At 51.1% G+C, this 27,384-nt stretch overlaps 4 protein-coding genes across 5 annotated transcripts in view; 2 read left to right on the top strand and 2 right to left on the bottom strand.

Moving 5' to 3' along the window:
- MTF1 (metal regulatory transcription factor 1) overlaps positions 1-14,375 on the top strand; it is a 41,064-nt gene extending 26,689 nt beyond the window's left edge. Inside the window, 5 exon segments of the mRNA XM_040619289.1 lie at positions 2,955-3,051; positions 3,769-4,119; positions 4,122-4,318; positions 7,248-7,311; positions 8,522-14,375. Coding sequence (XP_040475223.1) covers positions 2,955-3,051; positions 3,769-4,119; positions 4,122-4,318; positions 7,248-7,311; positions 8,522-8,949 — 1,137 coding nt within the window. The 3' untranslated portion in view covers positions 8,950-14,375.
- A 121-nt stretch (positions 14,376-14,496) lies between these two features.
- CUNH1orf122 (chromosome unknown C1orf122 homolog) lies at positions 14,497-15,749 on the bottom strand. 2 transcript variants are annotated; one of them, XM_040619294.1, is made up of 3 exons: positions 15,643-15,749; positions 15,216-15,417; positions 14,497-14,970 (listed from the first exon to the last, which is right to left on the bottom strand). In XM_040619294.1, the coding sequence occupies exons 2-3, from the start codon at positions 15,261-15,263 to the stop codon at positions 14,875-14,877; spliced, it is 144 nt and encodes a 47-aa protein (XP_040475228.1). In that variant the 5' UTR covers positions 15,264-15,417; positions 15,643-15,749; the 3' UTR covers positions 14,497-14,874. The 2 variants fall into 2 exon arrangements, with proteins under 2 accessions (XP_040475228.1, XP_040475227.1); XM_040619293.1 differs by having other exon boundaries at positions 15,510-15,645.
- Positions 15,703-19,727, top strand: YRDC (yrdC N6-threonylcarbamoyltransferase domain containing). The gene is made up of 5 exons (XM_040619291.1): positions 15,703-16,160; positions 16,732-16,846; positions 16,970-17,089; positions 18,457-18,599; positions 18,943-19,727. Exons 1-5 carry the CDS (start codon positions 15,769-15,771, stop codon positions 19,001-19,003), a joined length of 831 nt encoding a protein of 276 aa, XP_040475225.1. The 5' UTR covers positions 15,703-15,768; the 3' UTR covers positions 19,004-19,727.
- A 100-nt stretch (positions 19,728-19,827) lies between these two features.
- On the bottom strand, positions 19,828-25,983 carry MANEAL (mannosidase endo-alpha like). The gene is given in 5 exon segments (XM_040619290.1): positions 19,828-22,082; positions 23,192-23,268; positions 24,105-24,214; positions 25,436-25,962; positions 25,964-25,983. Coding segments are annotated over 5 exon segments (1,371 nt in total). The 3' UTR covers positions 19,828-21,445.
- Positions 25,984-27,384: the final 1,401 nt, after the last annotated feature.

Below are 27,384 nucleotides of genomic sequence, written 5' to 3'. Positions count from 1 at the left end.
GGAGGGACATGAAGTACTTGTTTAAAAAAAAAAAAAGAAAGAAAGAAAGCCTTTTCTACCACAACTGACATCAGCAAGAGAGAGGCTCTGTCCCTTGGGGTCAAATTACATGGTGTGCCCTCACCACCCATCATTTATTCCAGAATTGGAAATAGTCTCATTTTTAGTCTTTCATTCTAAGTCCGCAATTCCTTGAAGTAATAGAATTAATTTTGCTTTGTTCTGCTTTTTAAAAAAATGATGAATTGTTAATGCCAAATGATACATTTTGATGAGGTCATCCTTTTCTAGGTTTCTGAGCAGCCGTGTGTGTGTGTGTGTGTGTGTGTGTGTGTGTGTCTGTCTGTCTGTCTGTCTGTCTATTTCTGTCTGTGTGTGTCCCGGAAGTGAGTTTCGGTTTGCTAGGATCTTTTGTTAAAGGAGGGTTGAAGTGGCTAGGGAATAGTCCTCTGGGCCTCTTGGCTCTTGAGCTGCAGGATCCGTCTTGGTCCCAGAGAGCTCCCAGGGTTCTTTGTCTCTCTGCTCTAGGCCCCAGAGGCTCAGTCTGTTCTGGTCTCCCCTACTTTGGGGAGTGGCTCAAACTCACTCTGTCCCCAGGTTTGTGCCCTGAAGCCTGGCAGTGGCTGTCACGGTCCCTTCGGCACTTTTTTTTTTTTTAATTTAAAATAGTTTTTATTGAAGTATAATATACATACAGAAAAGTACACCTATCACAAATGTACAGCTTACTGAATGATCACAATTTATCACATCCGTGTACCCAGCGCCCAAATCAAGATATAGAACATTCCCAGCATCCCAGAATCCTCCCACCCTCCATTCCTAACAGCTATTACCTCTCCCTAAGGATAACTCCTATCCCAGCTTCTAACAACCCAAGATGGATTTTGCCTGTTTTTGTGCTTTGTACAGTTGGAATAATGGCAGTTGTACTAGTTTGTGCTGGCTTCTTTCTTACAACATCATGTTTAAGAAATGACCCATATTGTTGCATAGTTGTAGATCGTTGGTTCTCCTTGGTGAGCAGTATTACACTAAGCGAATGTACCACAGTTTGTTCTTTCTACTTCCCTTGGGCATTTGGGTAGTTTCTAGCTCGGAGCCGTCAGGATGGTGCCGCTGTGAGCATTCTGGTAGGTGATCTTTTGGAGTCACACAGGCTTATTCCTTTTTAACAGTGTGACTGCTGATATTTCGTGAACAGGTAAAATAGAAATAACCACCAGGAGGAAATTGTAGAGCTGACAGCTTAGTGGAAGTTGTTAGCCCACTGCTTTCGAACTGAGTTGCGCCTCTCCATTGGGTTATAAAGTAGGGGATTATGGTCATCATTTTAAGAGTAAGAGCATCAGCACAATAGAGAGTATCAAAAGGCATTGCGTGTAGTAAGGCTTAACCCTTGTTTCATAGACTTTTGTTACAGTTATGCATATGGATAGTTGTGTAATGTGAGGGACGTATGTGCTGCGTATATATAAAATGCATTTCTTACTTTGCATCATGATGAAAAGTTCGAAGGCTGCTGTCCTGGCCTGTGACCCTTACCTCCCTCTGCACTGTGGAAGCAGCAGGCCTCGTGTAGATTGTGCCTTCAGCATGTGTCATGCTGGCAGTCACATTCATTCAGCTTCCAGTCCATGGAATCATGGTAGAATAATTGGCCCCTCTTAGCTCAAATGGGCAGTTTCATCTCGAGGACCTCTAGGCTGCTGGACAGTTCCACTCACCATTCTTGCACAGGCCCAGAGTGATCCTTCCCCCTCCCAGAAGCAGAGTTGTTGCAGAATGACCTTTAAACACAAGTTGGCACGGACACAAAATATGGCCTGAAGATGGGTTTTGTTTGGTCTGTACAGTGCTTTGTTTTCAGTTACTTGCTTTTAATTACAAATCAGTAGATTTCCCATAAAAATCCAAATTGTAGACCATTCTTGAGCTCTGGAAATCCCCAGTCTGCACATCACAGGGCAGCGTTCCTCCGAAGCCCTTTAGGATACTGGGGGGGGGGGAGCTTTCTGGTTTGCCCCAGCCTCCTGTCCCCGCCGCCCTTGCTTCATTACTTCTGTTTACCTGCCTGCTGTCCTGGAGGCACTGGCTTCTGTCACTCCTGCCCTACCACATTTGCGGTAGAGGCAGACTGGAGGTAAAAGAATTGCTGTCCCTTCCCCCTCACCAAAGAGAAGCCTGGAGGTGGCCATTTTATTTGGTGCCTATCCGGAGTCAGACCCTCACGGTATTATATGTTTTTTTGGCTTTTCCCCCCACCTTTTACCTTCTTTAAAGTGCCTCTGATGTTTTCTTAATTCTTAATTACAAAGAAACTTGCAGTGACAAACAATAGTGAGTATAAGGCGATAACTACTGCCTCTCATGAAAAGTTTCTTTGTAGTGTTTGACTTGTTACCATGCATACATGTTAGACTATCACAGATGTTCTGTAATGACCTTGAAGGATACTCACAGTGTATCATTATTACATGAGAAAAGCAGGTTGCACGTAATAAATATTATACAATCCCATTTTTAGGAAGGATTTGGTCTTCTTTGAGGGCAGGGGTCAGGAAGCTGTTTTTTTGGAAAGGGCCGGATAGTAAATATTTTTGACTCTGCCGACTGTAGAGTCTCTGACAAAACTCAACTCTGCCGTCAGAGCATGAAAGCAGCATGGACAATAAATGAACGAGCATGCATCTGTTCCAGTAAAACTTTATTTCCCAAAACAGGCATGCAGCCTACAAGTCATGGTTTGTGGGCTCCTGTCTTAGAGTATCTGAGGACCCCAATCTCTAGTGTCTGAGGTTTAGGGAAATAGATGTCACCTTAGAATGGGAGAAGGTAGAAACAGGAAGCATATCAAAAAAGATCATTCTTGTTCTGCTGCTGTGTGTTCTCTCCCAGTGAAGAATTGGCTCAGGATGACAAGTCACGTCTTTGTCTCTGTCCGTCAATTACAGGGCCAGGACCTCAGCACAATTTCACCAGCAATCATCTTCGAATCCATGTTCCAGAATTCCGATGACACGGCAATTCAGGAAGATCCTCAACAGACAGGTTTGTGTCCCAGACTCTCTTCCTTCTCACGGCTCAGCACCGGGCAAGGGCGATCCCCTCGTTGACATACCGATGCAGGCGCGGTGAAGTAGATTTCAGTTCCTTTGAACGATGCATGCGTTTGGTGAGGGGTCCGGGAAGTATGAGCCTTTTGTTCAATTCCATCTTTTCCTCTCCTTCCCTCAGCAAGTCTGCTTGAGGGCCTACTGTCCGTAGCCCTTCAAAAGGAGAGGGTCTCCTTTTCCAAAAGTTCTTGTTGGCTTTCAAAAACGAGAGGAGCTGTGAGCTCTTTCTTCTTCTGATGTGATACTGCACTCTTGAGTGGGCAGGATCCACGAACAGCATCAGATGCATAGATCCTTCTGTGTTCCAATGAAAATCTGTCCCTGAAGCTTCACAGTAGTCAGAAAGTGTGTTCTCTGGTTATGCCAAAAAGGGATGTCTGGTGTCTTTTCCAGAAAAGCCTTGGAATACGTTTTTTCTGGTGAAGCCCATGCTAGCTAGCTCTTCACATTTAGAAAGTGAGGTCGGTCGTGAAGCCTGGCGCTTTGACCTGAGTGGTCGTTCAGTGGAACGCAGAAAGCCAGCCTTCTAGGAATGAAACTGTTGGCTCTAGCGGACTTCGGCTGTCTTTGGTATCGCCATGATGACTGTGTTTGTGTGGTTCATGTGAGGCTTGGGATGTGTATATATATTTCTATTTCTTTTTCTTGCCAGCTGCCTTGATTGAAAGTTTTAATGGTGATGCAGAGTCAGTCAGTGATGTTCCGCCATCCGCAGGAAATTCAGCATCTCTATCTCTTCCACTTGTACTGCAGCCTGGCATCTCCGAGCCACCCCAGCCTCTACCACCAGCCTCAGCACCGTCTGCTCCTCCGCCTGCTCCTTCCCTAGGAACTGGTTCCCAGCAAGCTGCATTTGGCAACCCCTCTGCTCTCTTACAACCTCCAGAAGTGCCTGTTCCCCACAGCACACAGTTTGCTGCTACTCATCAAGAGTTTCTTCCGCACCCCCAGGCCCCACAGCCCGTCGTGCCGGGACTCTCTGTCGTTGCCGGGGCCTCGGCGGCGGCACCACTGAGCCCCTGCCGGCCATGGTCCAGACTCTGCCTCTGGGCGCCAACTCTGTCCTGACTAATAATCCCACTATCACCATCAGCCCGACGCCTAGCACGGCCATCCTTCAGTCCAGCCTAGTCATGGGAGAACAGAACTTACAGTGGATCTTAAACGGTGCCACCAGCTCACCGCAAAACCAAGAACAAATTGTAAGTACTCTGTCTAAATGGATCCAGTGGGGTGAAGTGTATTTACATAGGTGACATGTTCCCCAGGTTTTGCTTCAGAAAGGAAAATGGTTATCGTATCTGCCCTGAAACCTGTGACTTGGCCTCTTGTCCTTTTCCCCATGGTCGAGTGGTAGAAATCCAGGGAATGCCATGATGCATACCTACAGTAGGGAAGCAGAGAAAGAGCCCCCGTCCCGTTCTGCCAGGTAGCAGGAGGCCATCTGCAGTGTCCCACCACCCTCAAGGACAGCAGAGCAGTCAACAGACTGCGGAGGCCCAAGAACGATTTAGGAAAACGGTTTCTTCTCCAAGGCAGAGTCAGACTGATGTGAGGGGATGGTGGGACCCCGTCAGGTGGAAAATACAGCAGTGACCAAGTCAGAGAGAGAATCTGCGCTCCCAGGGCCTCGTCGAGAGCCAGTCTCTACAAAAGTGTATGGTCTCGATGACAAAGGAAATGACTTGATCATTCAATTAAATATATTTTGAGGGCTTCGTTTTTTTTTTTTTTTAAGATTTTATTTATTTATTTGAGAGAAAGAGTGAGCAAGAGAGAGAGCACAGAGCAGAGGCAAAGGGAGAGGGAGAAGCAGGCTCCCCTGCTGAGCGGGGGCTCAATCCCAGGACCCTGGGATCATGACCGGAGCCCAAGGCAGACGCTTAACTGACTGAGCCACCCAGGCTCCCTGAGGGCCTGGTATTTACCAGATACCATGCATGATACTCTTGGGGATACAGAAAAGTAGAAACCATGATCTCTTTTTCATAAAAACTTACATTCTAGTTAAAGAGGCTAAACTGCCTCAAAGAAAGTTAACATTTAATAGAGGTTAAATCACCAGTAGGGAAAGTGCCAAATAACAATAAATGGTAATAAAAAAAATAACAGCAGTGATTTATTGAACCCTTACTATGTGTAAGGGCTCACTGTGCTGATGAAGAACTCTTTGAAATTGAGGGTCTAACACGTGCCAGTCATTATCTTATGTACATTATTCTTAGATTACCTTTTTTTTAGATTTATTGAAAAGGTGGTACGGAGAATTTCCATACACTCCCTGGCCACCCCACCACCACCACCACCACCACCACCCAGTTTGCCCTGTTAGTAACATCTTTCATTAGTCTGGCGCATTTGTTACAACTGATGAATCAGTATCGATATATTATTACTAACTAAAGTGTATGGTTTACATCAGGGCTTACTCTTTGTGTGCACCATTCTGTGGGTTTTGACAAATGCATGATGTCATGTGTCTCCCATTACTGTATTCAGAGTAGATTCACCACCCTAAAAATCCCTATTCTTCCCTTATTCATCTCCTCCCTTACCAGCCACTGTTATTTTTACAGTCTCTAAATGTCTGTATGTCTAAATGTCACCCACTTTGCTAACTAAGCACTTTTTAATGCTTTGCTCATTTAATCACAACAATCCTAGGAGGTAGGTATGGAGAGATGAGGCCCAGAGAAGTTAAGTGACTAGCTCAAGGTCACACAGCTCATGAGCGGCAAAGCTGGGATTTAAGCATAAACAGATTGATCCCAGAGCCTGTGCTCCTGACTGCTACATCATGCTGCCAGATGAGGGGTGCAGAGAGTCGGGGCTTGTTGGGTAACCGTCCGCGGCAGGTGAGCCTTGAGGTATGAGGAGGACGTAGATGGACTAAGTAGGAGAATGTCTGGGTGGATGTAGGACGCGGTCAAACTGGAAAGGTAGTCTGAGGCTCAGCAGTGAGGCCAGAGCATTCAGATTCCATAGATCGGGCTCCAGCCACCTCGGGGGGCCACCTTGGTTTCACGTTCAGATAGTCAGAGTCACTGGAAAGGCCTTTTTGGTGTCGTAATCCAGTCTGCTCCATGTCATTTTTATCATTTTTCTTCTGGATCTGCCCTGGGGAGCTGCATGGGGCAGGTGTCATTCCTTTTCCATACACTTCATTTTTGTGTATTTAAATATGGCTCTCGCTCTTCATTGTTATTTAATGTGTCAGCTTCTGTAACTTAGCCAGAAGCTTTCACATTCCTCCTAGACCCAGCCTAGAGGGACCTTCCCCCCCTTAAAGGGATAAAAGACAAAGCCTTTTTAAGATAATACTTCAAGAAAGCAGAAATCCTGTAGCGAGTGTAACAGGAAGTGTTAGCACAGTGAAAGGGGTGATCTCCGGGCCGCACTCTATGGTCCGCCTCATAGTAACATGAGTAGCGCACGTTTGCTGCGGGCTCAGCATATGCCTCAGGCTCCACACGCCTCCTCTCATTTCACCCTCACGGGGCCCTCTGGGGGTGGTCCTTTGGTTATCATCCCCATTTTACAGATGAGGAAACTGAGACTCTAAGAGGTTAAATCACTTGCCTGGCCTCAACAAGTAAGAGGTGGCGGGGCTTGGACTTGAGGCCAGGGCCTACCATTTAGCTGCTACCCTGTGCGGCTTACAGCACACCTCACGGGGCTCTTCTGCCAGTGAGAGGAAGTCTTCTCCGGTCCTTAGCATGCAGCTTGATCCTTGAGGAGACAAAAGAACTTTCCAGCCTCACAGAAGTATTGGGGTATGGCGGCAGTGGAGGGCTTGTAGGGAAGCTAGTCCTGGGGATCCCTGTGAGAAGACCCCAGCTTAAGCAAAGCAACCTTGGCAGAGCCTTTGGGCAGACAGAACCTACTAGATTGGGCAGCTGGGAGACAGCCAAGTAGTAGGGGACAAAGCCGGCTGCATCGTCAGCACTGAATGTCAAACAGTGCAGTGACCTCATGTCAGAGCACAAACAAAACATCACTCAGTGCAAAAATCCTTGAACACTGAGGGTTTTCTGTCCTCTTGGATGACCAGTACAATTGGGCAGGCTTCAGGTCCTTGGAGATCTGCCATACTTGAGTGGCCATAAATGTGATTTTTTTTTTTTCCCCCAGCAACAAGCATCTAAAGTTGAGAAGGTGTTTTTTACCACTGCAGTACCGGTAGCCAGTAGCACAGGTATGTAATTGTGTGGTCGCTTTAAAAGCAAGTCAGCTCTCTGGGCCCCTTGAGGCACAGTTCATTGTTGCTTTGCCCCAGTTTTTAAAACCGCAAATTTGTCAGAGTGTATTGTTTATTTATTAGAGTATTTCCCATTCTCTCGACTATTGCAAGTTAGCACACTTACGGCATAAACACCACATTTAACATTCGTTAAGGAGTAATGGTTCTTTCCCTCTCAGATACAGCTTTTAAATGTAACCAGAAGAAAGTTTGACTCACAGTTAATGCCAAAGAGGGCAGCTGTTAATCCACTGGACTCTTTTCTAGTTACAGTAATGAAGAAATAGCATCTGGGCCAGAGACTCATAGAAAGAGAAAAGTTCCTTTTTTTTTTTTTCCAAACTATTTTATAGATTAAGAGACGGGGCCCTGAAAGATGAAATGAGTCCTCTGAAGTGCTAAGTGAGTTTGTGACCGAGCCAAAGCCCTAGTTCTCAGGCTCCTGACTCCCGCTCTGTTCTCCTGCCCCCTGGTCTGTAGCTTTTTTGAGACACACACAGCCTATCTGATTTCAGAGTGTGCGTGTGCAGAGCACACAGACACGCACGAAAGAGCGGGAGAATGCGTGAGCACAAGGCTGGCAGCGTAAAGGGGGATCCCACCCCCCCGACTATGTGTCCGAGACTGGGGATGCAAGTGTCAGCAGGAAGCTCTGTGGGACCTTGGTCGTGGGCGGGGGGACTCAAGCCCCACGGCCCACACAGTGTGCAGAGCGGTGCGGAGGGAGGCAGTAGCTCGGTGCACCCAGACAGGAAGCTCGTGGGCCGGCTCTTCTCGGGCCAGCCCTAGGTGTGAGCCTTCTGGAATCCCAGGAGAGGAGGGGATGAACTGGGTCTTCAGAGACAAGGCCCAGAGGAACGAAGAACAGGTCAGGAAAAGGAAGGCATCTGCTGTCGCTGGCATGGAGGGTACAGGGGAGAATGGCTGGAAACGAAGCTGGAGATCCAGGGTCACGTAGTTGGTGTGTGTGGCTTTCTGAGGAAAAGGGACTTTGCCTTGGAGGGGATGGGGAGCGTCAGGCAGAACAAAGCCTGGAGCGTGGCATCCTCCCTCCCCACCGTCCCTGCCTCCACGGCCCTCCCTCGGCGCTCAGTCGTCTGTACCCCTGTCCCTCAGCCCCTGCCGGCGGCTACTTGAGGAGCAGTGTCTCTTGCCTCTCTCGCAGGGAGCTCGGTACAGCAGATTGGCCTCAGTGTTCCTGTGATCATCATCAAACAAGAGGAGGCGTGTCAGTGTCAGTGCGCGTGCCGGGACTCTGCCAAGGAGCGGGCGGCGGGCAGGAGGAAGGGCTGTTCTTCCCCACCCCCTGCAGAGCCGATCCCCCAGCCTCCTGACGGGCCCAGCCTGAAGCTACCACCGCAGACTTTTTCCTCACCCCCCGGCCCCCTGTCGTCCTCCTCCGCTGTACCCTCTTCCTGTGAGCAAAGCAGGCAAGCAGAGACTCCTTCAGACCCTCAGACAGAAACGTTAAGTGCCATGGATGTGTCAGAGTTTTTGTCCCTCCAGAGCCTGGACACGCCATCCAATCTGATTCCCATTGAAGCACTACTGCAGGGGGAGGAGGAGATGGGCCTGACCAGCTTCTCCAAGTGAAAGGGCCGCACGCGCTCACCTCCAGGAAAGGGGGGCGAGCGGGAAGCGTATGGTGCGGTGCCTGCCGTCATGGGGGGTCAGCAGTTCGAAGTATGAAGAAATCTACTGTTTGAAATCCTCACCTTTCAGACGTATTTTCTTTAGTCATATCCCAGGAGCATCCATTTTAAGGAACTGATCTTTGGAAAAAAAAAAAAAAAAACAACAAAAAAACCCACAAAAAAAACAAAAAAAGCTAAGTTATAAATGAACTGTTTGGCTGCACTGTATGTCACTTTTGCTTATTGTCATGTGAACTTGGAAATTAAGGTTACTCGTATGCATAAACATTCGAAATGAAAGGGCGTGGCTTCCATCAGTCTGATGCTGCCCGTCACCTGCACTGGGGTCTCTGTGGTTTGGGCAGCAGAGTTCAGAGTGTCAGGTATTGCTCCTCCCTGTGCGTCTTTTGAGTCTGAGGCTGAAGCTGGCCCGGAAGGCCAGACCCTCGCTCCATCAGAGGGGGACGTGGCCGAGGCAGGTCAGACAGCTGTGAGCCGGACAGGAACTGGGTGAGGTGGTTTTGTTGTTTGCTCTTGGTGTCAGTGGAGCTCAGGGCGACCGTGGCAGGTGTCATCCAGCAGCCAGCTGCAGCATGATGGGTAGCTAAAAGCCTGGCCCGAGGCTGTGTGGGTGATTGGGTCTGTGGGGGCCCTGGGCGAGCTGTTGACTGCTGTCTGTCCGTGCGTGTGCAGAGCAGGCTCTAGCCACGTTATCACAGTCTTTGCCTTCCAGGTTCTTTCCCTCTCTCAATTGGCGGCCAGGTCTTGCAGATCGCAGTGAATTTTTCTTGGGGAATGTCTCTGTTTTGTCCTAGAGTGGACATGTGGCTTATGGCCAGTGGCGGGGTGGCGGTCTGCCTGCCTTTAATGGTATTTTCTTCCTCAGAGCAGAAGAGCTGCATTTTGCTTATCGGGAGAAGGTGCAGCTTTAGGGGAGTTTTTTTGTTTTTTGTTTTCTTTTTTAAGGCGGCATGTAATTGGCAGGCTAGGTGTCCTGGTTCCAGGTTCTAGCCAGGCTTTTGGTTGCCCCTCCCATCCCCGCCTCTCACCCCTCTGGATTTTGCATACAGTCTAGTACAGTGCAAAGAAGGATGTGACTTGCTCAGCTTAGTCATGTGATTTCTCAACAAAAACAAAAAAACAAACAAACAAAAAAAAAAACACCACAAAACGATGATCTTCTACTCAGGGTAAAACAAAACAAAACAAAAATCCCCCTTCCACCAAAAAGCCTGAAATGTTGCAATAAGTTATCTCATTTGGAAAGTTTCATTGAGTTGTGTTATAGGAAAAAAAAAATTTTTTTTTTTATTTGTGTATAGAATTATATCCATCTGTCTGCCTTTGGCTCCAAGTCATTGCGTCTTTAAAATAAAACCTAAAATACGATTCACACTAAATTGGAAAGTTTCTCTCAACTGGCTATATGAACGTAGTCATGAGTGCTCACCAAGCTCCTGGAGCTGAGAAATGAGGCCTGGCCCAGGCCTCTGACTCCAAGAGCCCCTTCCCTGCCCTGAGCAAGGAACAGGGGGTCCACAAACAGGGCTGCTCTTCTGGGTCAGCAGGGTCAGGCAGAAAGCAGCCATAATTTTGCCTTCTTTTTCCATTCCCTAATGTAAAGAGATCTGCACGTGTCACTCTTCTGTTCTCTGAGCTATTACTCAGGGCCAGCCAAGAGAGTATCCAGAGCTGATCATTTATCTGGGGGCCCAGAGGCCCTGCCTTTGACAGAATTTCAGGGACGGAGTTGGACAAGAGGGCAGAGGTAGTAAATGTTGTTACTGCCATGAGGAGAAAAGGACTTTCCCCCAGGTAGCTGGTCGTTTCTCATCCCAGGAGTCTAGTGCGGAGAATCCCATTTCATTCTGATCTTCTGCACTCCCTTCCCCCAAAGGGTGGTGGGTTCTGGTGACCGCTGACCTCAGCAGAAGTTGATAAGGGGGGAGGAATCTTCTATTACCACAGTGGCTTAGTCTTCCTGGAAAACCAGTTGCTGAGTGTGGCTTGTCCTTGGCTGTCTCTGGGTCTTGCTCCCATAGGAAGCTTTGAGGCAGGAACCTCGCTGTTTTCTCTACAACTTCTGGCAGAGCAGCGCGATGGGGTCCCAAAGGTAGCTCATATCAGAAGGCATGAATGACCTCCCCACATACCAAGCCTAGGGGGGCACCTGGGATTCGGTTCCCTGGGAGCTGAGGTGGGAAACAGGAGCCCAAGGAAGGCCATTGGAAGTGTCCGTGGTTTCATGATCTCTTCTTTCTAGTTAGCCAGGACTGTGCTCCTATTGGGCCTAGCTAGGTCAGTGGCTTTTCTGCTCTCCAGAGATTGGGGGAGGGGGGAGGGTGATGAAGAAGCATCTTAAAACAGTATTTAGGCTGACAGATTTTTCTAGTTAAGTATCTGCCTTTTGAGGGCGACTCAAAATTATAATGGGGATTATCAGAGCCAATTAGCTTTTGAAAAATCAGGAATGTGCTTAAAATGCTAGCGAGTGGTTGTGAAGAGCAGGTCTTTTCCACAGGGCAGGCGGTCTTACCTTCCTCTTCCAGAGCTCTTTCCCTCCCATCACCTCCTCCAAAGCCTGGCCTCTGGTGCCAGGGACCTCAGGAAAGAGCAGGCCACTGGCTAAAGTGGAGCTAGAAAAAGAGCCTTCGTGGAGAGTGTGCTTTCCCAAACCCAGGAATGAACCTGTGGTGAGGTTAGGGAAGGGCTGCAGACTTCGGGCAGGTGAAACCAAGCCTTTTTCTAACCATGGTAACCCTAACCATTTCCACCTGGTAGATGTAGACTCCCAGCTCCCACCAGCATCTCCAGCTCCACCGCCCCTTTACAGGGTGTCGTCAGCACCAGGGACTGGAGTTCTTGGACTTAGGAAGGGCTAGGAAACCGGCAGGTACCCCCAAACTGCCTTAGGGATGTGGGCCCTTCCCCAGCAGGCGGGTGGGACATGGAGGGGGAATGGCCCTGCCTCTCCTGGGGGTCTGGCCAGCCTCATGGGGCCTCACTAGTTTGGTGACAGGAGTTGGAGTCATTTATTAAATTCTACCCCTTTCCCCGTAGAAGGAGATCATGGTACAATGCCCAGGAGGGGCCTTAAGGTGTGAAGACCTGTCTGGGTAGAAGCCAGGGACTTCTCTCCACCAGCTCTGGGAAAGTCAGTAGATTGGAGTTTTACCTTCAGGGTCAAGGCAGTGGACTGATGGGGATCATGGAGGGTGGGTGGATTTTCCTGAGAGACTTTGTATAATGCTGAATGTGTCCAGAGGGATGAGTTTGCAGAACCTCATATTGGTATATTAAAGAAATAATAAAATAAAAAAGCACTTTAGGTTATTTTATCTTTAACCCAATTGCTGCAATTTCTTTTGTGTATATATATACATATATATACTTTCCACAAAGTTTTATTTTTTGCTCAGAATAAAAAGTTAAATTGAGGTGTGAAAAGAAAAGCACTTACCTTGGTGCAATATGTGTAGCTTGACGGTCGTTGTCCCATGTGGCCCTGGCCTGGCCGCGTTTTTCTGCTCAATCAGCCCTGTGCTGTGAGGCTGTCTATAGGGAAACACTATTATGCATTCTCAGCAACTGCTCAATCTATGCAAGCCTTCCCTGTGTGCCCGAGGGCGCCCCCTCAGGCTCTCTGAAGAACTGCTGCGGGTCCTGTTTTCTTCTGCTGACTGTTGAGGCCCTTTCTCATCACTTCTTGGTCCCTTGCCATCTTGCCCCGCCTTCACCATTACAAAGTGATGCCTGAAAGGAAGGAACAGGTTGTTCCTAGGTAGAAACCTGGCACCTTCTAGACTTTTCTATGTGTAATCACGTTCATTGTCCTTAATCTTAAAGACTTCTCCAGAGTCACTGAAACCATTGATTTGTGGAACTGCAACAGTATTGCTAGAGTTTACATTTTCCTCCACCACCAATCAGAAATATGTTTGGGAGGTGCTGGTGGTAGTGGGGGAGCGGGCAACATGAGCCATTTCCCTACTGCTCCCCTCACCGCCCATGTTGGCTCTTTAAGAAAAAAGGTCTCCAGCCTTCATTTAATCCAGTAAACAAAGCTGTTAATAATCTGCTTTATCGACTTTCTTCCTTCCCCCATATTCCCTTTTTGTCTTGGGGGGTGGGGTGGGGAGGACCCCCGCCCCCATTTTATCTTCAATTCTCAGGCCTACCATAGAATAGAGAAGTTTTGAAAAAACACTTCAGCCAAAGCAGAAGGATTTCCACAGATCAATATGCAAATGGTCCTGCTGTGACATGGATGGGAAATTGTCTATTCCCTAATATTGGGGGTGGGGTGGGGGGAAGCGACAAAAGGGAATTTTGCATATTTCTGGTTGGTAGTCAGTTTAGCTTGTTTCCTCTTGCATATTTTGGGGGGGCAGGGAGAGGGTCCCTTGTTTCTTCTCATGCCCTTTGGGGAAGCCGATGATCACTGTTTGAGCATTTCTCACTGTTATTCCTGTTCCAGAGGGCTTCTCAGTCTGCACTGAAAAATGCAAATTAAACTGGATCGTATGTCAATGTGTACATAGTACAAGCTTTTTTTACTGGAAGCAAAGTTTAAAACCACACACTGCCCTTTTGGTGGTGTGCCTGCTGGGCCAAAAATTGGGTGATAATGTAGTGTCACTTTCTCAGCTCAATGCAGTTTCTACTCTTTTTCTTATGGGAAAATTTTTCATAAAACCTTTTTTCACCAAAACCCAGGGGTGTTTTTTGCAATATCCTTGTTATCCTCGTAGTGGTGCCAAGTCAGAGGCCTCTCTTGCCCTTCTCCCACATCCTTAGGCCTCCCCAGAGCGCCTTTGATTCAACAGTCTACAACCTTTGTTGTGTTTTGGAGAATGTGGGGGTGGGGGGTCAGAGTTCAAGGTGGCTGTTACCTTTCCCTGTCAACTCCTCCTAGTCCCTTTTGGGGAAGGTGGCTGGAAACAGGTTTTTGCTGAATTTCTAGCTCACATCTGGTCAGGAAAGGCAAGACCCACAGAGAGCCTTCTTTTCTGACACGCACTAGTAGTCATTGGCCGGAGGTCTTGGTGACAATTTTTAAAATCTCAAATGGTTTTATTTGGATTATGTGAAAGCCTATCAAATTTATTTAAGTGTGAAACATGGGAACAACGGACTTCCACTGAGCGATATGAAAACGTTACAGGTTCAGTACTTCCAAAGGAAGAAACCTCCAAACCCAAAAAAGAGTAAATATGAATTTGTATTTTTGAAGAATGTGAAATAATGGTGTTTGCTTAATTGCTCATTTTGTATAAACTTAATATTGTACTTTAAAATATCTGCTAAGAAGTGAAAATTTAACTTTTTGGAATGGAAAAAGCAATATTAAATACTAATGAAATCCTAATTAAATGCTTATTTAAATCTGGTAGTATCTGTGGCATTTCTTCCCAAACCTACCCATGGTTGACGATTTTCCACTACTTACCACCCCACCCCACCCCAGCTGAGTCTTAGGGGACAGAAAGGAAAGGTCGGTCACCAGGAGAGTCTGCAGGTTTCCTTTTAATCAAGGCTCTGCTAAAAGTGTTTTGTGGGACTAGGAGCCCCCAAAGCATGAAATGGACATGTAACACCACCTGGATCCCCCAAAGCAGGCCAGACCACTCTGGAGAGCACTGCTGGTCTGCCCAAATCCGGGTAATCAGACTGGGTATTTGTTGGCTACATTTCAAAGCTCAGCACTGCCTTCAGCCAGGATGAAGTGGGAGTGAACCCAGCTGCTAGCAGAGCTGCCACCCCAGGCTGAGAGCCAAGTACCAGCCACTGCCAGTGAAGACTGGCCCCTTTATTGAAGGGAGTTGTTCAGAGTCCAGCCACCAGCCCCGGGAGGGATAGAAGTCAGGGCGCCCATCAGGGATGGTCAGGGCTCCGCAGCTCCATCACCAGCATCCTTTGGAATGCCACCTCTGGCGGAGACAGCTGGCTGGGGAGGTGCTCCGGATTTGGCTGAGACGTTCTGGTTGGAACAGAAAGGAAAAGTGAGGCTGGGAGGAAAGGCCTTGGATTAGGCCCCGCAAGGATATGGCCACTTGGCATTCAGATAGCACTTAACTTTTCCAAAGCCTCTCGCCCAGATGAAAGGAGGTTGGGGGATAAAGCGGTGGGGGACACTCTTCCACCCTCCAGGGGAAGCTAGGGCTTAGCAAGTCCAGCCACAGGGCAGTCCCCACCTCCCAGGCCCAGCCCGGGGTGGGCACTGACCCCGCCACCAGCCGGCTCCGGGCGCCGGCGGCCCAGCTGCCGCAGCATCTCCTCGCAGGCGGCGATGGTGTCCAACAGCTGCCGCTGCCGCTGCTCCACCGCGTCCAGCAGCTGCTGGGCGCGCTCATCCCGGGGCGGCTGCGGGGGTGGCCTCCCGCCGAGCCCCAGCCCCGCCTTCCCACGGTCCACGCCGGCAGCCTCCCTGCCCGGGAGAGAGCGACAGACACACGGTCAGGGCCGGCGCTCGCGCGGGGTCCAAGCCCCTTCCCCCCGCCCCGACGGGCCCCCTCTCACCCCCGTGACCAGTCTGAGCCCGGGCCCCATTCCATCTCCGCCTGCGCGGCCCGACCACCGCCCCCCTTTCGGCCGCCCCCCTCCCCAGCGCTGCGCTAGGGCTCCGCAAAGCTGCGCCCCGCCCCGTCCCCACCGGTCTCCTTCAATCCTCCTGGGGGTCGCTGTCCCTTTAAGCTGCCCGGCGCGGAGGTGGGGCCGAGCCTCCTCGGCCGGAAGCTGCCTGAGCGCGTCACTTCCTCCCGGAAGCGGGCCCGGGCGGATGTCTCCGGCGCGTCCGTGCAGGGGGCTGAGGGCCGCGGTGGCTGCCAGCGTGGGGTTGAGCGAGGGGCCGGGCGGCTCCGCCCGGAGGGGCCGCCTCCTCCGCCCGCCGAGCCCCGCTCCGGCGGCGCCGGGGGCCCGGCTGTTGCGGCTCCCGGGGAGCGGGGCCGTGCGGGCCGCGAGCCCGGAGCGCGCCGGCTGGACCGAGGCGCTGCGGGCCGCCGTGGCCGAGCTGCGCGCCGGCGCCGTGGTGGCAGTCCCCACCGACACGTTATATGGCCTGGCCTGTTCGGCGAGCTGCTCGGAGGCACTGGGCGCTGTGTACCGCCTCAAGGGCCGCAGCGAGGCCAAGCCGCTGGCCGTCTGCCTGGGCCGCGTGGCCGACGTCTACAGGTGAGGCCGCCCCGACCCGGCCCCGCTGGGGGCGGCACCGCGGGAGGGGCTTCCGGTGACAGGCTTGGGAGACTGAGGCGCAGAGAGCGGGAGGGGCTTGTCCAGGCTCACCCAGGAATCCGGAACTGGAAATGTGTATCGAGCACTTAACGTCTTTCAGTCCCTGAAAGAGATGCTAGGGCGCAGCGATGAAGGAGGCAGACAGGGTCCTTATTGGCGCTTTTGCGATAATGAGGGGAGGGGGTCGGGATTCCTACGGTTTAAAACAACAACAACAACAACAAAGGAAACAAACGTGATAGCTGAATTTAGTAGGGGATACCTGGAAGAAAAGGAAACACGTAGCGTGATAATGGTGCAGCAGTTGTAGTCTCGGAGACAGAGGTATGTGGGCTCCAAGCCGAGGGTGGTCCTCTGGTGCCCTACCTTCTCAAACTCAGGGAGGTGAAGAGAGAAGATAGATCCCATTGTAGTCCCCAGCGTTCCCTTTTCTAGATCTGCCTACCGTTTGGAATAGGACCAGCAGCGACCCTTCATTCTTGGATGGATTTGTGCCCTCCCTGTTTTCCAGGTACTGCCATGTGAGAGTACCTGAGGGACTCCTGAAAGACTTATTACCAGGACCAGTGACCCTGGTGTTGGAACGCTCAGAGGAGCTCAATAAGGACCTGAACCCCTTTACTCCTGTGAGTCAGATTTTCTCTTGTGTCTCCAGACTCCTGCCATCTGGCTTTCACTAGGATCCAGGCCAGAGCCATTCTCCACCCCTTCCAACCTTTCTGACTATCCTCTTTCCCCTTGCCTCCTAGCTTGTAGGCATCCGGATTCCTGACCATGCCTTCATACAGGATTTGGTCCAGGTGTTCGGGGGACCACTCGCTCTCACCAGTGCCAACCTTAGCTCCCAGGCCAGTTCTCTGAATGTCGAGGTAAGTTACCCAGTCCTCCCCCCAGAAACATCACCAGGCCAGACACAGTTTCCTCTGAACCGGTGGGGTTGATGGTTCACTGGAATGCCTTGCAGGAGGCTCACCCATTTAGTCTGATGGTGGGAAGTCTGTCCAGTTGGCAGGGGTAGGGTAGCGGGGATCCAAATTAAAGAATCTTGGAAAGGTTTAATTAAAAAGCTTGAGAGGTGAGGCGGAGAATTGTTTTTTCCTGTTGTCTTTTTAATAATAAGAAACATCATGGTAAATGTAACTCTTTCCCCCTTTTTGTGGTGGTAGCTGTCTGAAAATCTAGTTAGGCAGTAAGTCTTTACAACAGTGCTGTAAAGAAAGTGAAGGCTCTGAAAAGTTAAATCACTTGGCCCAGGGATTCCTGACCCTGTTCTTTTCCCTGGTCACTAGCCAGGTCAAAGAAAGGATCATCATAATTCTGTCTTGACTGCATAGCTTGAAACGAATGAGGACACAAAGAAATGTCACTTGCCACACATTTTTCTTCTTCCTGAACTTAAATGTAAAACATAGCACAGTGATGGGGTTTTCCATGCCCAGACCTAGAGAGTGGCTTCAGGGGCCTTAGAAACTGAGAGCCCAGCATGCTTTCTTATTCTGGAACTGCGGGCTTTACCTGGTGGCTTATGCCTGAGGCAGTGGGGATGGGGGTAGGGGTATTCTTGTCAGCAAACAATTGACCCATCCAACACAGTGACTGGTGGTTATGCTTCTCCATCCCAAACGCCGAGGCCTAGCCACCATAGCAGGGTTTTCATGAGTGGTGGTGGTGGGGAGAGTGGGCAATGCTCTAACCGCTTAACAATTCAGGCCACGGATTTCGGAGGGGGTATCCTTCCTGCAGCCCAAGGATTGACTGCTGGTGGTGTGCGCATGCAGGCCCCACCCTGTCTTCCTCTCCCTGCCCTTATCCAGAGTTCTCCTGAGATCCAGGAAATGCCCTGGATGAAGTAACTTGCATGTGGTGACACAAATTGGGGCGAAAGTTCAGGGTAGAGCCTACATCTTTGGACACCCACCTAGGACTCCTGTCCTTGTACCTGTATGTCCCCAACAGAAGCGCCATGTGGAATCTCCTCTTGGATAGCTAGATTTTCTTTAAGCTCTAGATGGGTGTTATTTGAGGTACTAACCTGGGGTGGTTCCAAACCTCATAGGATGCCATGTCCTAGGTCCTAACTGACCTTAACTGTATGAGGTTCCTTCCTCTGCTTAGAGGAAGATGCCTCCTGTTTTAGAAGTGTGTGGTCTTCGTCTCCTTATGAATGCTGCGTGCAGTGTGACATCATTGCAGATGCCAGGGGTAGTATCCATGCTCTTCCTCTCCCTCTTCTCAGGAGTTCCAGGACCTCTGGCCTCAGTTGTCCCTGGTCATTGATGGGGGACCAATTGGGGACGGCCAGAGCCCCGAGTATCGCCTGGGTTCAACTGTGGTTGACTTGTCTGTACCTGGAAAGTTTGGCATCATTCGTCCAGGCTGGTGAGTCTCTTTGCTGTGGCATGGGGATAGAATTTTAGGAAGGCTGAAAGGTGCAAAAAACAAAACAAAACAAAAACCCCAAAACCAAAAAACCTTAACAAAATAAAGATTGGCACTCCTATCTTGTCCTGAGCAAGGTGGGCAGGTTTGGAGAAGTGGTGGATGGAGGAGGGCTAAGTTTGCTAATGTGTGCTGGCTTTTTGAGGACTCAAAGGATTCATCACGGGTTTGGTGAAGAGAGCATAGTTAAGATCAGAGGGTTTAGAGGTCGCTGATCACCAGACTCTGGTGGGCTCAGAGCTTTGAGAAGTCGAACTTTAACTGCCCTCCATTTCTTCCTCAGTGCCCTGGAGAGTACTACAGCCATCCTCCACCAGAAGTACGGGCTGCTCCCCTCACACTGACCTGCTTGTGCATCTCGGGAAAAGGGAGGGCCCGAGGACTGGTGCTGGACACTGTGTGTCTGTCCACTGGGGACTGGCCAGGCCTCATTGACAGAGGCCACTGGGACTGCAGCGTCCCTAGTCTGACTCGTTAAGGGAGTGTGTCTCTCTGAACCCTGTAGACCAAGCCCCGGAAGCTGCTGGTTTCGTCTCACACGTGGTGGGGGAGGTCATAGTTATTATCTGTAATTTCATATGTCAGCCAAAAGCTGACTTAGAGACTTTGAGAACATTCCTAGGATGGCCTTGTTCTAATAAGTTTCTTTTTAAAAAATCTTTTTTGAAAAATAATTTGAGGAACAGATTTGGAATCCAGTCGGAGCCGCCTTTCTGGGGGGTAGGGCATTTAAAGTCCAAAGCAGCCACAGCACCAGCTGGTGCTACTCAGGTCTCCAGTGACCAGAGGCATGTACTTAGGCACCTGAAGCTGGAACCAGAGTAGGGTAAAGATTGTTGAGCCACAGGCCCAACACTGTTTACTCTGAACTGGAGAGGCCGGTGGTGTGGTTTGCGGTAAGGCCTGGTGAAGAGAGTCAGCATTTTGGACTCATGGTGGGAAGTGAGCTCAGTTGGCAAGGGGCGGGGAAGTCCAAATCAAAGAATACTGGAAAACAAATCTCCACTATTCTTTTCAGCCAGTGGCTTTTTTTTTTTATTTATTCATAAAATAAATTATAATGAGTTATGCCTCTAGTACCTTTATTTGAATCCAGTGTGTACTCAGAGCCTTTATCTTTATTTATATGTATACCAGCTGTGAAACAGAATTATTCTTGGCTATTTGAACCTTGTTTTTCTTTAATAGAAAATGTTTTGTAAATAGTTTATATTTCTTTTTTTGAATTATTTCCTTAGGGGTAGGATTACAGGGTCAAAGTGTATGAACATCTTTATGGCTCTTGCTACAGATGAGCCTTTGAAAGAACTGATCAAGCTGCAACGAATGAGAATTACTGCTCCTGGCCCCAAGCTTGCCACACTTTTAGTACTTTTCAAACCGTGTATGTGTGAAATGAAGCCTCAGGGTTTCTCCCTTCTGTAACGTACTGCAGGTCGCCATCCAGTGCTGTGCTCCTGTCCTCATCGGCCCTGTCCATTGGAGGCATTCAGTGCCCATTACCTAACTGGAGCTCCCATGGTAATCCATAGGCCCCCACCTCCTCCCCTCCTGCCTTGCACCCTAGTCCCACAACTGGGATTCAGGCTTGAGCCCATAAAGTAATGCACGTATTTCCAAGTAGCTCCTAAATCTTGCCAAGAAGGTGTTCCAGGGCCTGCTTTGAGGGCCCCAACAAGTATATTCGTTTATTTGTAAATAAGCATGGTTAAATATCCCCTCTAAAAATCTCGTTTGCACTCCTCGTTTCTTAAAGCATCCTCACTCTTCCTTGTGCAGACACTGGCCAGCCCATCTCACATGTCAGTTTGTCACAGCATTTGAAGGAGGGCTCAGAGTTCAGGAAGGCTTGAAGAGAGCAAAAGGAATGCTTACTTGAGAAGACCATGTCATATTTAATTAATACAAATCACAGTAGCACTGAAAATGGCTCTACTGAGTGGGCCTCATTCGGTTTAGGCAGCTATAGGGAGGGAGGATGTCCTGGTCCTCTCCCTGGAGCTAACTGGTCATCTGGGGAAATGTGGCCTCTGGGGCACAGAGGTATTTTCTTAGAGAAAAAAAGAACGGAACTGCCAGCACTGGACAGAACTGCGAAAAAGGAAAATCTGTGCTCAGGCACTACCTACAAGGCCACGCCAAATAAGGAAAGCTGGATCCTGGAAGCTTCTGGAAGAAAGGAACCTTTCCGTGTGAAGTCTCTCCCCGGTGCCTAGCACACAGTCAGGTGGTCCGTTAGTATGGCTGAGTGAATGTACGAACGCCCAGGGTTATTTCCTGATCACTGTGTTCAGGAATCTACTGGGAAGGGCTTAAACCTAGAATTTCTCTTTTGGGAGGTCTCAGAGGTGGTTCCCTCACTTGGAGAAGACAGATGCTGTGGGAAGGACGCTGCAGAGGGAGCAGGGCGCGTGCTCGCCCGGAGCCCTGACCCCTCCTAAGAGCAGTGCCCTGGGCACTGCTACGCAACACCAACCTGCTGAGTTCTAAGCTCGAAGGGATTATTTTACGACAAGATGTGGAGCGGCCCTGAGCTGAGTCCAGTCACCTGCCAGCCTCTTTGTTCCCCTCTCTGGAACCCTGCCTCACTTCCTGTCCCTGCAGAGCACCCCAGCACCACATGCCTGAGGAACAAGCTCTGTTCCACAGGGGCCCAGCCTGATGGCCCAGCCAGAGGCGCCCCGCTGCCGACTGGGAGACTGGCGAGTGCCTCTAACCTCAGCTGAACCCTACACGGTGACACCTTCCAGGGAGGCCAGGACATTGGCACCTCGTGGCCAGGCTCCTCACATCAGCCATTGCTCCTTCTCTTTGATGAAGTGCTCTGCCCAGCGGCGAGTCAGCTCCAGGTACAGGCTGGGCCGGTGAGGCAGGTAGTCCAAATACAGACGTGTTGGCGTCTTCTTGGGGATGGCCTTCTCGATCTGGGTGCCCTCGTGCCACTCGTTGAAAGATGTGATGGAGACGATCTCGGGCCTCACGGTCAGGGCTGCCTGCAGGGCTGTCTCATAGTACTTGCCATTGACCCTGTTCCGAGTATTGTGGTTGTTCCAGGGCCGGATGCTGGTGTCTATGTAGCCAGGCCCCACGCTGGGGATGAACATGAGGTTGTTGGCATCACAAAAGCTCTTCACGGCTTTCCAGTTCTGATGGGAGGAGCCGAAGGAGAAACCATTGGAGGCAAAGTACGTGTACATGCCATCAAACCCGGCAGCCAGGATGTCGTGGGTGTGGCCCTCTTCCACCAGCAGTGCGATGAAGACCCCATCATAGGGGGTGTTGCGTATTGAGTGGGGCCCGTTGGGTGTCAGGAGGTGGGCCCAGGCCTCCGGGGATGTCAGGTATGAGTCGTAGATATAAAAGAGTGGGAGGCTTTTACCCATGCTGTTCTTATAGCGGTAAAATGCACCATGGGAGCCATACCTGAGGAATGGAAGGGAGAAGAACCTGAGCTGGTGGCCTAGGAGGGGAGCAGCCAGCACAGCCGTAGGACAAGCCATGGATCTGATCTTTCCTGATGTCCAAGTGTGATTTGGGATCCAGCCAGTCCCTACGGTTGTACTCCTCATGCCTCTAAGCAAGAACCTAGTTCCCACCCTCCTCTCCCCAGCCTCAGCCTCCCTTCATTCAAGCTTCACTTCCTTGTCCCACACCACGGCATCCTTCTCTTCCTTTGGGACCACAGCAGCAGCCAGCTAACTGGTCTCCAGGCTCCCACTTCTCGTTCCCTATAATCCACTCTAAGGCACAAACCAGATCTGACTGCTCCTGACTGAGACCTGCAAGGCTCCTGCTACTTGATCTGGCCCTGCCCACTGCCATCCCTGCTATTACCCCATCTCTACACACCCGCTACACTGGCCTTTTATTCTGCTGTCAAGTTCGTCCCGTCATGGGCCTTTGGATCTGACAGCCCTCTGCCTGGAATTTTCTGCCTGCCCCAGATCTTTGCAGAGCTGACTTGTCCTTCAGGTGTTAGCTCACACATCCTCTCCTTAGGCCCACTTGACCACCCGTTCTCAAGTCTAGCACCCATTCTCAGATGTGCTCTAACACAATACCCTGCTTATTCTTTATTATTACTTTCTCATAGTATGGGTCACTATTTGATTTTTCATGTGTAATTACTGTCTGCTTCACTGCATCCACACACTAGAATTTAAACTTCGCTAGTCCTTCCCATGACTGTACAACCGGGGCTTGGGACAGTGCCTGGACACCTGAAGGCACTCCAAATATTTTTTGAATGAATGGATGAAACCTGCGAACACTATACAAGCCACTTTCACATATATTAACTCATGTTAATCTCACAAGATTGAAGGTTAAGAGGCTGGCATCAGATCATGGATCGGAGGCTGCGGAACTGGACTTCAGACCCAGGTTGCTGACTCCAAGCCCAGTACTGTGTTCCTGTGAAGTAGCTGCTGAGGCACCGGCATGCTGCCCTGGGGTCTCTTGACCTTCCCCTCTAAATCTGTCCCCGCCCCTGTTTTGATCCCCATCGAAATCAGGCCCCACAGCAGCCTTACGTGTCAATGATGTACTTGATGTTGTCATGCAGAGTGATGTCATCCCGGCCCTTGTAGGGTTGGATATGGAAGGCCACCTGCCACAAACAGAGGAGGTACTGGTCAGGGGAGTATAAGGCTCATGCTCCACCAGGGCTTGGAGGATGCCTGGCAACAGTGGGCATAACAAAGATAAAAGCAGCCACTGGCCTTAGGGCCAAAAGAGGAGGGGCATGAAGCCTGACTGCCTCCCACAGCAGGGCATCTGGGAATCATTCTGACGGGATGTCACTGGATGGCTAATAGGTTTAAGCTTATGTGCCGGCTCCATGTGATTGGCACCAGCTGTCTGAAACCATGGGAAGAAGTTTGCTGAAGCTGTCAGGCAAGGTGCTCCGATCTGTTAAACGTGTCGGTGATGGGCTCAGGAACAGGGGTGGGGCTCCTCTCTGCTGTTTCTCTTCCTTCACCACAGGAGAGGGGAATGACTTATTTGGTTCATTTGGGGGAAATAACTGGACATGGTAGCTCCTCTCCATCATTCCTCTTGAAAGTGTGCCCGCCTACCTGTATCTACTACTTGAGGCTCAGCACTGCCTCCCGCCAGGGATCTGAGACATTCAGTTTCTGGGCCCGTTTGGCACTGCCTGCCCTCTATCCAGAGTCAGGGTCTCCAACTTAACCTCTGTCACAGGGATACTTATTCAGTCTTCCATTTCTCCTATCTTTAGTTTTCCCAATCCCCCCCCCCACAATTCAAGAAAATAAGAGTGATAGGCGCTATTTATTAGAACACCCCCCCACACACACACACACCACACTTGATGTGTATTTGCCATACCTGGGTGAAAGCCAAAAACGAACCCCTGGGGGCAGAGAAGGGGAAATCTCCAGAATGGGCCAAAAAGCGTCTTACTTCTTCTTGGACACTCACCTGGATGTTGTACTGATGGGCCGTGTCGAGAATGGCAGGTACCAGGTCGTCTGAGGGTTCCCCGTTATCATCAGCCATGCCAGGTGGGTACCAGGACAGGACCAGGACGCCTGAGACATACAGAAGCTACTTCAGAAACACACAGTACCCCCGCAACACAGATGCGTTTCCTCCCAAATCGTCTCCAACTGCAAAATGGTTTCCGAATGAAACCTTAAGCGAGGCTCCTGCCAGGTTCACTTCCTGCAGATCAGATCCCAGAGCCTAGCGTCCCGGAGCTGTCCACGCCCACGGTGCTGAAGCTCAGCGGCAGCGGGAACCTTTGCGCACCAGGCGGGGAAGGAGCCTGAGAAAAGCCAGTAGGACTCGAGCTTCCGCTTGCATCCGCAAGAAGTAGAACAAAAGGAAATGAGTGGATAATGCCACACCCATCTGGAAGCCACGGTCCTCTCTCTGGAGAAGAGGGGTACCTCTAAGTTCCCACAGGGAGAAGAGCCCCACGCAGAGGTTATCTTATGCTTCCTGAGGGAAATAACATTTGTCTCGGCTGCTTCTTTAGACTAAAATCCTAAGGGATAGCCTCTGTGTTATTTATCTGGTAATATCTCCCACCACTGTCTCTGTCATTCAATTCCCCCCACCCCTTCACTAACCATCTCTAGATAAATTGAAATGTGTTCTAAAATCCAGGAAATTCAGTGACACGATCTGAAAGAAGTGAGCCTCTCCACCAGAGCTTCTGCCTACAAAACAGGCTCCCAGGGACCTCTTTCCAAGCAGAGTACTTGAAGAAAAGCTCCTGCCCCCCTACTTAAACAGCAAGGTCCATCATGCAACATGGGCAAACTTTCCTTTCTGCAGCTAGCAAAAACTGGAAGGGTTGCTGCCCTATCCTGTATCTGGTGTGAAACCATTGGCCATTCCAGGCGTCGCTTCTCTGAACCCCACACCTGCAGGGCCAGGATGGCCAGTCCTCACTTACCCAAGCCTAGAAGCCCAAGAGACATGAAGACTTTCTCCCTCTCCTTGCTATCCCTCCTTGGGACGGCTCGGAGCAAATGCCTTCTTCCACTGGCCCTCCCGGCAGCTCCGCCCTATGAAAGGGCCCTGCTGTGAGGGGTCAGATGGCAGAGACGGGGGAGTCTTAATACTAGGAGGTGGGGGGCCGCGCCGCGTGGTAAGAGCTGAATGAAAATAGAAGGACGGGAGTAAGAAGCCAAGCGGAAGGGTGAGTGGGACCAGAGGCCCGGTGACAGGACCAGCGGGAGTTGGGGTGTAGAAAGAATGGTGAAGCTGCGGAACAGGGCAGGCCGGGGATGGGGGGAACTCACCGATGGCGGCTTCCTTGAGCTGGGTCATGTGCTCCCGCAGCACGTCGGGGTCCCGGGAGCTGTAGGGCCCCAGCTCTGGGTAGAAGCTGGAACCCAGGTCGTCGGGAGGACTATGGCGGCCGCGGGGGTAGCTGGCTGAGATCTTGGGGTCCCAGTGCGGCACCATGACGTGGTCCCAATGAATGTAGTGGCCCTCGCGCCGCGGGCTCCCGTACCACGAGTAGTAGAAGGCGTGCAGGTCCGAGTAGACGCGCAGACTCTGCCCGGGGGCGGGCTCGGCCTCCGCGGGGGCCGGGCCCGGGGGACTGCCTGGGCCAGCGGTGCGGGGCGGCGGCGGCGGCGGGGGCGGCGCGGCGGGGGCAGCCGGGGCCCGGGCGGCGGGCGCGGGGGCTCCCTCCGGGCGTCGCTCAAAGGGCGCCAGCTCCAGGCCCGGGCCCAGCGCCGGGAGTCCGTCCGGAGCCTTGAGCGTGCGCAGGCCCATGAGGGTGCCGAAGGCGAAGAGCAGCACCAGGAACAGCGCGATGCAGGCGGGGCCGCCGCCGGGCCATGGCGGCCCTGCGCTCCCCGCGGTCCGCCCGGCTACCGCCCCGCGCGCCGCGCCATGGCCGCCCGCCTGGCTCCCGCGCGCGCGCAGCCCGCGCGTCCCAGGAGACGGCGACGCCGAGCGCGGCGTGGGCGGCTCCCCGCCTTCCACGCGCAGTGCGGGCGGGCCCGGCACACAGAGAATGCAGATGGCGCCGACCAAGTGGTCAGGAGCCGAGGGGGGAGTGGACGAGAGGAGAGGCGAAGAGTAGCAGAACTGCGAGTTCCCGGGCCAAAGGAGCAGGGGCCTAGTCAAGCTGCGTGGCTCGCGGAGCATTTGTCGCCTTTCGGCCCGGGCCAGTGGCTTAGAGGCACCCAGTGGGGGAAAAGGAATGTCCTCGTTCCGGAGCCCAGGAGAAGGTCCGGGCAGCGGCGGCAGAGGGCATGGGAGCAGAGGGCAGGGTGGGGAAGAATGCGACTGTCAGTGTCCGTCTCTCTCTCCAAGGATTTCCTTACCCACTGATCCCTCTTTACTGACTTCACTAACAGCCTCCGTTCTGATCTCAGTGACCTCCCTTCTTTGCATTCGCCCTCCATCGCTCGGACCCCCTCTCACACCCCAGGCAGCCTCTGAAGCTTGGGGCGCCGGGGAAACCCCAGGGGTCAGACGCTGCAGACACTGGCTAGAGCGTGGAAGGACGAGGGAGACCGTGACTTGCACAAAGTCACACGAACATGGCCTAAACCCAAGGGTCAGGACTGGCTGGAGGGAGCTCTTGTCACTGGCCAGACTGCTGGGTCTCAGGCCTGTTGTCCAGAGCTGTTTGTCCTTTCGCGAACTCCTAGAATCGGTGAGGACTGAATGAGATAGTTACCCAAAGGCACTTTATACGAGGCCTGACAAAATTAGCACTCAGTCCTGTTCGCATTCTTTCTGGACTCAGCTCCAGAAGGCAGGCCCTGGGTGATTATTTACCCTTCTAGATTCAAGGGGGGCTGCAAGAGCAGGGTTTGACACTCAGTTCCCAGGGCTGTCTGCTGCGTGAATACCAGTCTCTGGTCTGATACTCTATAGGCAATGATAACTTTTTCACTCAACACTGAGTTCCTACTCTGCATTATTCGTTATTTCATTTATTCAGAAAACAGTTTTGTTTATTGTCTGCCTCCTTCACTGGTCCTCGAGGACAGCAATCTTGTTTCATCAACTGCTCTAGCTGCAGTATCTACAACAGAGCTTGGCATAATCGTAGGCACCTGATTCTTCTTTCTTACGTGAAAGAATTGTAGGAAACCCAGGAAGAGGAGGAGCAAAGTTGGGAAGTGTGGGTAGGTCTGGAGCCCAGGAAAGAGAGTTTGAGAGAATTCATAGTAGTAAGTGTGAATTAAGTAGGATGCCTTCATCTCCAAGTAGCAGACACCTGATT

The sequence above is a fragment of the Ursus maritimus genome, unplaced genomic scaffold (assembly GCF_017311325.1).
Source record: "Ursus maritimus isolate PB19 unplaced genomic scaffold, ASM1731132v1 scaffold_32, whole genome shotgun sequence".
In the NCBI taxonomy this organism is placed as follows: Eukaryota; Metazoa; Chordata; class Mammalia; order Carnivora; family Ursidae; genus Ursus; species Ursus maritimus.
The sequence above is the reverse complement of the archived record's forward strand: the minus strand, read 5'-3'. Positions and strand labels throughout refer to the sequence as shown.

Bases quoted from the DNA above. Each gene is read 5' to 3' on its own strand.
- YRDC (XM_040619291.1), top strand. From the start codon at position 15,769: ATGTCTCCGGCGCGTCCGTGCAGGGGGCTGAGGGCCGCGGTGGCTGCC. The intron at 16,161-16,731 runs GTGAGGCCGCCC...CCTGTTTTCCAG, and splicing joins CGCGTGGCCGACGTCTACAG to GTACTGCCATGTGAGAGTAC. The intron at 18,600-18,942 runs GTGAGTCTCTTT...TTTCTTCCTCAG, and splicing joins GGCATCATTCGTCCAGGCTG to TGCCCTGGAGAGTACTACAG.
- CUNH1orf122 (XM_040619293.1), bottom strand. From the start codon at position 15,544: ATGGAATGGGGCCCGGGCTCAGACTGGTCACGGGG. The intron at 15,418-15,509 runs GTGAGAGGGGGC...TCTCCCGGGCAG, and splicing joins GGCTCAGACTGGTCACGGGG to GGAGGCTGCCGGCGTGGACC. The intron at 14,971-15,215 runs GTCAGTGCCCAC...TGTTCCAACCAG, and splicing joins CGGAGCCGGCTGGTGGCGGG to AACGTCTCAGCCAAATCCGG.